Source organism: Corvus brachyrhynchos, unplaced genomic scaffold, assembly GCF_000691975.1.
Source record: "Corvus brachyrhynchos isolate BGI_N302 unplaced genomic scaffold, ASM69197v1 scaffold864, whole genome shotgun sequence".
NCBI lineage: Eukaryota > Metazoa > Chordata > Aves > Passeriformes > Corvidae > Corvus > Corvus brachyrhynchos.
In genome coordinates this window covers 1369873-1381190 of record NW_008237871.1, presented here as the reverse complement: position 1 = coordinate 1381190, position 11318 = coordinate 1369873, and the positions used below count along the sequence as shown (strand labels likewise).

Sequence of the window (11318 nt, the reverse complement as noted above, 5' to 3'; positions counted from 1 at the left end):
TCAGCAGGAGCAGCCCAGTGCAGACTCATCTGGGCAGGCCAGCCCGTACTCCCTCCTCCCACCAAAGCACTGAATGGATGCTCAGTGCCATGGCTGGTGGCTTGGATAGGCTTTGCTGTTCAGGATGTGAAAAGGCTTTCTCTCTTTGCATGTGTTGCTGCTGCAGTTCCTGTGGTGTGTGAAAGTGCACTGGGACACCAGGATTGTATTGATGGTTCTAAGGCGAAGGCTGGCAGGTGCCAAGCCACCAAGGGTGTCTGTCTGTCTGGGGAGGACAAGCCAGCAGGCTAGTGGTGACAGACACATGAAAAGCTTAAAGTGATGTGTGGACACCTAAATTGCACCTTGTGTGACCTCCCTGGCTCCCCTGTCCATCTGTGCATCGCTCAGAGGCACAGGACCACTGCAGAGCCGGGAGCTCAGTAGCGGAATTAATGCCAAAGTCTTCACACTTCATTCCAGCCCGCATGAATGGGCTCATTGTAGGGAACAGAGTGGTGGCAGCACGCAGATTACACGGCATCATGGCAGCTCTGGCATCATGCCATCCTGACCTTTGTGTCCCTGGCAGGGCAGCCAGGAAATCTGGCCTGGAAGAAGGCAGCTCTTTGTGGGGGAAGAAAGAGCATGCCTAAAGCCCAAGTCTTCCCTCTGGAGCCCTGTGGGACAGCCTGCCTGCCCAAGTAGAGATGCACCTCTGCTGCATCTGAGCTCTTCCCGCTGCTCAAACAACTTTAAATTTACTGCACAAAATCAGGCAAAATAATTCTGTGTTTGGCCCTCTGCAGCCCAGTGACATGGATCAAGCACCTCTCACCCCACATGCCTCACAGCAGGTTGGAGATGACACCTGGGTCATTGTTTCATGGTGGCAATATAGTCCTGCTGTGACATGGGAAACCAGTGGAAGTCAGCTAATTAGCATTAATTAATGTTGTCAAGAGAAACCTTGCTTTTCCAACTAAGTGTGGAAGAGCCCAGGAGATCTTATCCCAAGCAGAATCACAGGTACAGTGAGGCAAGGGCATATGGTCCAGTCCTCAGGCAGTGACAGGGGCTGCAGGGACAGTCATTGCTGCTCTCTGCCCCATGGGCTGGGCTGTCACTCCCAGATCCCTGTGTCCTGCTCTGCCGGGTCCACTGGCCATGCTGAGAGCCTGCCCACAATGCCAGAACAGCAAGAGGACACCACAGAAGTGGCAACAGGGAGCACAGCTGTGTGCTGGGGACTAAAGACTTCCTCCCATTAATATCACCTCTATCCGGGGCCAGGAGGGAATAAAGGATGTAGGGCAAAGGGGGAGAATTTATTCCCAAGTGATTTGGTTTATACTTGAAGGGTCTGGTTCTCATCCACAGCTTTCAAAAGTATTTCCTGCCGGCCAGCTGCCAAGGAAATGTGGACCAAAATAGCCCAGTGCTTAGTGGGTGCCATGGCATGACACAGTGCCTCCCAGGTGCAACCCAGCCTCAGAGCAGCAGAGCCCAGGGAACACGGCATGTTTGTGGGGAGCAGTTTGTGCCTTAGCAGTGGGGAAACAGCCCTGGGCAGAGGTGGAACTCACCACTGCAGGACTGCTGTGGGCAGTTGTCCACCACTCTGCAACAGGAAGAGTCTGCACGGACACTGAAGTCATGGTTTCGCTTTTGCCTTTTAGGACATGTCTCAAAAGCATCACACCTGGAAGGAGCAGGCTCCTTGGCTGTCTGCCTTGGTGAGCGCTGTGGGCACGGGTGTGCCTGCCAAGGGCTTCCCCGTGGGTGCAGCTGGGCAGGCAGCTCGCTGGAACCCCCCCCGCTGCGGCGTGCCGGACCTGCCGGTGTTGACGGACGGCCAGAACGGGCGGAACCGGCAGAAGCGGTTCGTCCTCTCCGGCGGGCGCTGGGACAAGACCGATCTCACCTACAAGTAAGGGAGGCCTGAAATGGCAGTCAGGCTGGTCGGCTTCTCCCTCCCCAGCTGCTCAGTCTGATGTTCCCTGGAGTGCGGCACGCTGTGATGTGACCATGAGAGCTGGAGGGCAGGCAGGGGCCAGGGGAGCCACATGCTGAACCACAGCAGGCTTGTCCCCAACACCTCCACATCCCCTCACGCACATCCCTTCAAACACACGCTCCATAAACACAGCTGCCCACCCACCCCTGCCCAAGCACATTGCGCACAGCAACTGCATCAGCCCTCAGTCAGTCCTGCACCAACACCCCTGGGCACACGCGGTCACTTCCCTCACGTGTGCTGAGCTGAGCCTCCACCACCAGCGCTCTCCTGCTGTGCCTTTGCCCCCACAGCCACCCCGTAGGAGGCTCACTTCACAGTTTATTTTAAAAAGATCTTTTTATTCAGCTGTTATTGATGGTCCCATAAACACGACTTTGGTGTAAAGGTTTGCCCAAATCACCCCACACATTCTCAATTGTGAATCTACTTGATGGGCTGGCAGGAGGGTTGTGCTGCCTCCCCAGCTGCCCTCAGTGGTATGAGTGGAGAAGTGAGCACAGTCATATGGACCTTGACAGCATGTAAATCATCTTTTGCTTAATCCAATACAGGAGACAGTTCCTCACACCATTAGGAGGCTGTAGATAACAGAAAGGCTTCTTCTTTTTTTTCTTTTTGGTCAATAGTGTTAAAGAAAGAAACACAGCAGAGATTTACACACAGCAATACTGTTAATGGAAGGAAAAGAAACTTCCCTCTATGACAAGTCTGCTCTTGTTATTGGAGGAAGTGGGAGCAACTACTAAGTGAATCCAAGTTTCCAGGGGCAAAAAAGGCAGAGATTGAGGAGGAGAAATCACATCACACCACTCCCAGGAATCTTTCTGGTGGTGACCTTACAGGGGACAGACCTGGGGAGTGCAGTGGCACTTCAGAACAACACAGAATCTGCAAACTCTCCAGGGAACTCACCACTGGCACACCAGCCAGAGGGTTTCAACACTGATGGGATTTATCTGCTGTACATGTTGCTTGGTAGAGGATGCTGGAGCAGTGCATGTATGGATTGGAGATGTTCTGGTGGTGAGAGTGGTGGCCCTAGTGATGTTGATTGTAGAACTGGTGTCTCTGTGACAGCAGTCCATGGGACAGCAGCTGATGCTCTCCTCATCCAGTGTCTGTTGCCTTCCAGAATTATCAGGTTCCCATGGCAACTTGTAAAAGCTAAAGTGAGAAGGACCATTGAGGAAGCTTTGAAAGTCTGGAGTGATGTGACCCCGCTGACCTTCACCGAGGTGCAGGAGGGACGGGCTGACATCGTCATTGATTTCACAAGGTGAGCCTGGTGGGCAGCAGCACCCTCCTCCCAGCCAGAGGAGCAGTGCTGTAACCAGAGCAGAGACCTGCCAGCACACAATTAGGCACTTAAATGGAGGCTCATATTTCTGCTTTCAGACACTGGGATCTTTTCAGTTTCATCAGTTGTGGGCTGCTTGGTGTAAGTGCAGCTGTTCCACACTCGCTGTGCACAGCACCGTTACTGATCATTCATTAATTTTCCTGGTACATTTACGTTTCTCTGTCCACAGGCTGTTTTCTTAAGCGTTTGTTTTGACTTTCCATCTTCAGGTCCTCCATCCTGTCCCTTGACTGAACGATGTAACTGTCTACCCAAAGACAAATATAGTTTCTTGGTTAAGTGAATCTTGGCTCCTGGCCTGAAATTCCCTTTTGGCAAAATACGCACTGGGGCAAAGACTTCCTTGAGCTGCATGTTTGCACAGAGCTAATGAAGGCAGTGGAGACTGTCCAAGCAGTGATGCGATTTGCATGCTGTGTATGTGCGTGCGTCTCCCTGGGCTCTCAAGTGGCCACATCTCTCATGGGTTTCCTTCATTACTCATCAGCAGCTTGGCTTGAGCAAGGACCTGAGAGTTTGGCTGGATTTGCTGCCAACTGCCTCTCTGCAGCCCATCACCACTCAGTAATATCAACCTAATCTTGGCTTAAGCAGTAACCTCCTTAATTCTTTAGGCTCCATAGTCAGCTCTGGGCTGGAAGCTGAAGAGGAGGAGGGGAGAAACATCCCTGAGAAAACATACAAACTCTCTAGGTCTTGGTGTGACTGAGCTCTGCTTCCTCAGTGCTTGGTGTGATCAAGCTGCTTTCTCAGGGCTCTGATGCAGAGCTTACTTTGTGGCAATTGGAATAGCTCTGAGCAGTTGATCTTGACTGGTAGGATGAACTTAGGATGGGAATGAGAGCTGCTGTCCCCTCTCAGTGGCTCCTACCATTGGCCATATGATGCTGGAGTTCCATGGCCCTTTGTCTGAGGTGCAACGTGTCTTCTCTCCAGGTACTGGCATGGAGACAACTTGCCTTTTGATGGGCCCGGAGGGATCCTGGCACATGCATTCTTCCCCAAAACACACCGGGAAGGAGATGTTCATTTTGACTACGACGAGACCTGGACAATTGGCAACAACCTGGGTACGGTACTGTTTCAAGGGGAGCTGCGGATGCTCCAGGGTGCTTGTGAATGAGATTGGAAATGATTCCCCTATGGTGTGAACAGGGACCCTGTAAAACTGAGAGGCAACAACTGTTTTTGTGGTGAGCATTGTTATCTCCTACCACTTAGAAACCTACTGTTAGTATTCAGGTCTTTTCATCTTTCAGCCACAGCGGAGCCTGTACCCAGCAGCAGGACCCCGGCTTCCCCATGGACTCCTCCTGTGTGGGGGGAGCAAGAGAGACGGCTCCTCTGCCCAGCCATGTGCCCTGCCACTTGGGAGTTGCACCCCACATTGGCAGGAGTCATTAGAAATGAAGCAAGGAAAGGATGAAGGAAAACCAAGGCTCAAGTTCCATGTGACACAGTTGTCTTCCAAAGAATAGTCTCAGTCCCAGTCCCTGCACGCATTGTTCACCATCTGCCCTCAAACAAGTCCATAAAGGGAAACCACCCAAGCTCCAGCTCTGTTCCCGTGGCCTGGGAATGCTCTGACCATAAACAATGCCACATCCAGTCAAGATACTTTTTTAAATTTTTGCTAATAATAGATCTAAGCTGGTAGCTCTTTGCTTGGGCACTCAGGGTCTGGTGTCACAGTATCTCATGAGATATTGCAGTACCGCCTGGGACCATCTGGATCAGTGCCCAGACCATCAGTTTCTGGAAGACTCACCAAAATTAACCCAGGTCAGCTCCTCCTCCTTCTTCCCAGTTTATCTACAGGGACAAAGAAATAATCACAAAGCCCAAGTTAACCTTGGGCCTCTCTGGGGTTTCCCAAAAATGTTGGCCATGTCAGTGGGCTCCCCCAAAGCCCGTGTCAGTGTCAGCTGTAGGCCAGTTTGACTGTGTGGGGCACAGCACTGCTGTGTCTCCAACCCTGCTCATGCTGACCCAAAACAAGAATCACAGAGCACAGGACACTTTTACACAAGCGTTTCTGCTCCTGGGGGAGGGGTGGGCTCTGTCGGTTTTCAGCCTCTGTTGGGGTTGCCTGTGTTGTTGAAGAATTTCCTACATTCTCCCATAAAACAGTGTTGGGGGCAAACCAGGAACTGAAAATGGACACCAGTTCCCATCAGAATCCAGCTCTGTTCCATGGTGTTCTCCCCCCCACATATCATCTATAAATAACTGTTGTAAAAGCTCTTTGGAGCTAATTGCCATTTAATATGCTGAAAAGAGCTTTACGATATAAACATGGATAAATCCTTGACTCAGCTCTCAGTGAGACAGGGAAATCCTTAGCCTCATTTTACAGATGGGAGAGCACAAGTGTGAGGAGGGCTAAGGCGTGTCCTGGGGTCAATCCAGAGCCGTGCAGGAAGCAAGACCCCACGTGGAGGACCATCCATGAGGGACACAGGGATGCTGCCCAGCACAGCTCCTTCAGCCGTGCTGTTGTGCACCTCCTCTGGAGAATCTGACAGCACAGCTGATCTGCCAACACTGGAAAGCATCAAGTGAGGAGCCTGCCAAGCCAAACAGAAGTGTCTGAAAGTTTGTAATAAATCACTGGCATAGAAATCCCACTCTCCCAGCTGACCTAGATGTGTTGATTTAATCAGGTCAGTGCTGTGCAAATTCATCACTTCCATGTAAAGCTGGCCAGTGGAGGAAGGCCACGGCTCACCTTCCCCTCCACCCTTTCCAGGCGTTCTTCCCCACTGTATTCCCCCTGTCCCATCCAGTCCTGGTGCTGAGAAGTAACCTGCTCCCCTGGAGCCAGCACGGAAATCCTGCTTGAAGCATCAAGGCTGGCTGACTCACATCCCTGCTGTTCTCATCACTTGGGCTGCAGCTTGGAGGATTTCTGGCTGAAGGCAAGTGAATGAATATGCTGGGACTTGTCAACAAACAGCCTCAACTCATAGTGAAATTCATCACCTTTAAAAAAAGGGCCCATTGGAAGCTAAACAAAATCTGCCAAATAATACAAGTTTGTGTACTGAAATCCCCTTTTCCCCTTCTCCTTTTGTAGATGTTCCAAGGTCATGTATTCCTAAAACATGATCTCCCATAAATCTGTTTAAGTCTGGTGAAGAAGTCTCAGGCCTTGACATTGGATCATTTTTTATGGATTTATTTCTAAATGACACCTTCTTGACACAGTCCCCAGACAAGCAATAAATGAGCTCCCTCTGCTGTCTGTGTGACAACGGCCTTTGGCAAGTGTTAATCCCAGAGTTCCCTCACCCACACCAGTATCTTCCACAGTGGATGTGATCTAACTGGGACATGCTAAACTTCAGCTCTAGCCAACAACTGCTGCAAGGCTGGATGGACAAACACCAACCTTACCACCCCACCACCTACACCTTTGGTCTAGACTTCCTTCTCTGTGCAAATTTCTCCTTTCCAAAAGTGCATGGAAAACCCTTTTCTTCCTGGTAGCCGATGGGGTGGCAGGAGCCTCTGACAACAGAATTGCAAATTATCAACATGCCCAGGTTAATACCTAGGTATATGAATTGACTCATGGTGCTTCTGAACCAGTGAATCCCTTTATTATGCCCTTTGACTCCTTAAATATCCCCACAAACATATTTTGGAGCTACACGGGAAAAAACTGGGAACAACCTAGTGGAGATAGATTTCTTTCCTCTTTTTGGACCCCTACAATATATGTCAGTGTCTGGTAACTGGTAGGAACAGGCCCAGGAGGCAAAAGCATGTGAGCAGACAAAAAGTATCTTCCATCTTCACCCATTGTAGGCACTGACCTTCTGCAAGTGGCTGCTCATGAGTTTGGCCACGTCCTGGGCCTGCAGCACACGGCTGTCTCCAAGTCACTGATGTCTCCTTTCTACATCTTCCGCTACCCCCTAAGCCTGAGTGAGGATGACAAGCAAGGTATCCAGTACCTCTATGGGAAACCCGCACCAGATCCTGACCCAACCCCAACGCAGCCAGCAGAGCTGCCCCAGCCAGACCTCGAAACAAATGAGATCACCAATGTGGAGGTGAGTGAATGGCTTGTCTGTGCCCTCCCGTGACACCCTGGTTGGGGCTGCCCTCACCAGGAGGCTGCCAGCAGGCTGGGTTGGTGTCTGCCTCTTCCACTAACACTGCTGAGCCCAGGCCTGGACCCCGTGGCTGGCACTGGGATGTGCAGGGAGGGGATCTCTGGGCAGCACACGCCCAACCCAAACTGGGCAGTTGCCTGGACACAGGGCCTTCCCCTTGGCCGAACCCAGCCTGGGTGAGGCGTGCTCCTGGGATCCAAGCCCCTGACCCGCTGTGCTTTGGCAGGCTGTGCAGCCTGATGCCTGCGACACAACTTTCGATGCGGCATCCACCATCCGAGGGGAGCTGTTCTTCTTCAAGTCCCGCTACTGGCAGGGGATCCCCAGCTCTGTCGATGCCACCTTTGAGGACCCTCTGGGCAATATCTGGTTTTTCCAAGGTAAGAGCTAGACCACAGTCAGATGACTCAAAAGTGCATCTCGATTACTTAGCAGTAGTTGGGACCCAGCAGGTCCCTGGAAGAATAAATCTCCTGGAAATCCTCAACAATCCAGTAATCCTTGTTATTTGTTTCCTTACCTATTTAAACTTTTTACCAGGTTTTGAGGAGGAAAGAGAGAACAAGGGGTCACTTGTGTTTTAAACACAGACCATTCTCCTTCCCTGGAACACAAACATTTGTAATGAGCCTCTGCCCTGGCAATGCTGCTGGCAGAGGTGAAAGAAAGAACCATTTGCTCCATCTCCCCAGCTGTCATGGGAAGCACTGTGCTAGAAGTGAGCCCCAGCAGCTTCCCTGGTTGTGAAACACCTGTGCCTGTGTCCCCTGTTCAGGGAATGTACAGCATTTTCTCTGCTCCTCAGAGACCTGGATGTGGAACTTCCCTAGTACCCCGTGACTTTATGAGCCTACACGGAGCCTGGGTGCAGAGCCAGGCAACCTCCAGCAACCACAGAGATTAAAAATGAAACTGCCTCCTGACCATCTCTGGAGTTCAAGGCCAGCAACAAACCACATTTCAGCTCCACTGTTTTCTTTAATGCTCTTTCCAAGTGTAACTCTAAAAGGAGGGATGCAGAATGACACGGGAACTCATTGTGGCTGTGCACACCCCATCTGCACTCCATGAGACCAAGTACCAAAATCCCACCACATGGCTCTGCAGGCAGAGTTCCTGCATAGACACATTACTTAGCACCTGACCTGCACACAAGGACTTACAGTGCTAAAATTGGCAGGCTCCTATGGTGAGTTAAAATGAGATAAGGGGAAAGTATTACATGCCATAGGCTAATTACAGAGATTTCCCTTTTAATCTAATCTGGAACTATGCTTCCAGTCTCTATATCAACTTGGCAAATTCTTCCTGGTTTCTGCAGCTCAATCCTTTCCAGCCACATGCCCCCTTTGTGCCTGTGCATGCCCACATGTTTTCCAAGTGCCGAGGTTGCAGGGTAGAGGCTGGTCCCTCCAGGCAAGTCTTTTATAACTTCCACAAATAGAGAAAAATGATGCTGAAATGGACCTTTCTGTCCCCCACCAACACTCACCAGGCTGGACTGAGGAGGGATGCCAACGCAGAATTTTGGACACATAAGCGGCAGTGTCCATTACACTGGTGGTGTTTTTGCCTCTCAGGCACAGCTTCCTATGGGAGCTCTGCCAAGGCACCAGCTCCAGTTGCACAGCTCACTGCCAAATTATCAGACACCAAGGAGTTTCTGACCCCTTGTCTTCCTTTTTTTCTATTTCCTCAATAGATTCTCAATACTGGATTTATGATGGCGAGAGACGGGTATCTGGTCCCACCCCGATTGTGGAGCTGGGCCTCCCTGCATCCCCTGTGCAGGCAGCTCTGGTGTGGGGGGCTGAGAAGAACAAGATCTACATCTTCAGTGGAGGCAACTACTGGCGCTTCAACCCTCACAGGCGCCAGGTGGACAACATCTACCCCCGGGCTATGGCTGACTGGCGCGGTGTCCCACAGGAGATTGACGCCGCTTTTCAGGATGAGTATGGTCAGTGCAGCAGGATCATGACCTGCTCTGGAGTGGGTGCTCTGGCTGACACCACTGCCCAGCTGGAAGAGCTGGGAAGACTTAGACATGTGGTAGTAGTGGACACTTCCCAGCTGTAACACATCCCATACAGTGTAGAGGGGCAGTTCCCTCCAGTGGGTAGGGAATTGAGGCTTTGCCCATGAAAGTAAGAAGTTTCATTCTCATTAACTGCAGCAACTGATATGTAAGTGTATGATAGACAGAAGTAAAATATCTGACCAAGGAATGGTCACAGAGTCCTACTCACCTCTTACTGCTCCTGCCAAAGGAAGCGATGAGACGGCAACAGAAACACTGCCCACACTTCAGCCTAGGCAGCTGAACAATGAACAGGCTGCTTTGGTATTGACCAGTCCTCCCCAGTGTGCCCCACGCTGAAGACAGTACGACAGTGCCACAGAAACACTGGGGACAGCCAGGGTGCTTGGGATGACAGGTGTGGCGAGTGCCTCTTTCCTCTCTAAGGATGAAGTGAATCAACTCCCCACTGCTTCCAGAACCTAAATTCCAGGGCAGCTTGCCCACAGTAACAGATGCTCTGCAGCAGGCCTTCACAAGTTCCCTGTTCCTGTCCTAGACATCCTCTGCCCTCACAGGGCTGGGTCACTACAAGCATACAGCATATTTAAACCCACCAGGAAAATAAAATAAAACACATCCTGTTTACTGTCCAAAAAGTAAAACTAGACTTCTTATCAAAACTAAAATGGTGTGAAAGAAAAGTGAATGCCACAAGCCTGGGTTCAAGTAAAATCTCCTGCCTCTTCCAGCTCTCTTCCAGTACTGCATATGTTGCAGAGTGACAGCTGAACAAAATGCTGGGAAAGAGCTCTGAGCCACACGAACACTGTCTCTTCTAACCCTTCCTCTCTCACCCACAGGTTTTGCCTATTTCCTGAGAGGCCGAGATTACTGGAAGTTTGATCCGGTCCAGGTGAAAGTGCTGGAGGGCTATCCACGCCATATCAGCCAGGACTTCTTCAGCTGTACACCCTCCTCCAACTCCTTCAGATGAGGGGGATGCCTGTGTCCTCCACGCTCCCCTTTCATCACCCTTACCTCCAGCAGCCACACAGAGGGTTCTCTCTGCCATTCCTGGCTTCCTTCCAGGCTCAGCATCTGACACAACAGGTGTCAGACAAAGTTTGCTCCTCTCCAGTTCCAGCAGCCCCAGCTTCAGTTGCTATCAATGTAAAAGCAGCTGCCATGTTCTTTGCAGGCAAGGGCGGCCACACTCTTCTAGCAATAGCATCTCAGAAGCCATCAGGCCAGCCTGGAATGGGATCATGCTCTCATAATTAATCTGAACCCCATCCTGTAGAACTGATCCAATGGCATTTCCTATGTTTACATAACTCACTACGGCAGCCCTTTGCTGCTCCAGGCGCTGGCCAAGGAGGAAGGATCCCCCCAGCCCGGGGTTTTGAAGGACACCGACCCTACCTGCAGAGGAGGAGGAGGACTGGACGGGCGGCTGCTGCCAGAGTCACTTCGCTGGGGCAGCTGTGGTGGCTGCCAGGGCCCTGCCGCAGCCCTACTCCCGGCTTAATGTTGTATCACTAGTGTGCGTTAGGATTTTGTACCGATTTGTATATAGACAAGGGGCCCCCTCCATTCCTCCCTCCACGGTGCTGGGTGCCAGTGCTGGACACTGCCCCGCGCTCATCCCGGCGAGGTTCCCATCCCGGGATGCTCAGATGCACTGATCGCTCTCGTATCGCCGTTCCCGGCCCGGGCTGGCACCGCACGCCCCTTGTGTCTGCTCAGCCTTACGCCAAACACCACCGGGCTGGGAACAGTCTCTTCCCTTTTCACCTTCCAGCCCAACCCGGGTGC

General features: G+C 51.5%; 1 protein-coding gene across 1 annotated transcript; it reads left to right on the top strand.

The window, feature by feature from the left end:
• The first annotated feature begins 1661 nt into the window (after positions 1 to 1661).
• On the top strand, positions 1662 to 11312 carry MMP11 (matrix metallopeptidase 11). The gene is made up of 7 exons (XM_008632132.2): positions 1662 to 1909; positions 3132 to 3275; positions 4296 to 4429; positions 7170 to 7417; positions 7707 to 7860; positions 9183 to 9440; positions 10364 to 11312. The coding sequence occupies exons 1-7, from the start codon at positions 1662 to 1664 to the stop codon at positions 10495 to 10497; spliced, it is 1320 nt and encodes a 439-aa protein (XP_008630354.1). The 3' UTR covers positions 10498 to 11312.
• The last annotated feature ends 6 nt before the right edge of the window (positions 11313 to 11318 follow it).

Excerpts from the sequence above, each read along its gene's own strand:
- MMP11 (XM_008632132.2), top strand. The coding sequence starts at position 1,662 with ATGTCTCAAAAGCATCACACCTGGAAGGAGCAGGCTCCTTGGCTGTCT. Across the intron at positions 1,910-3,131 it reads AAGACCGATCTCACCTACAA|AATTATCAGGTTCCCATGGC; the intron begins GTAAGGGAGGCC and ends GTTGCCTTCCAG. Across the intron at positions 7,418-7,706 it reads ATGAGATCACCAATGTGGAG|GCTGTGCAGCCTGATGCCTG; the intron begins GTGAGTGAATGG and ends GTGCTTTGGCAG.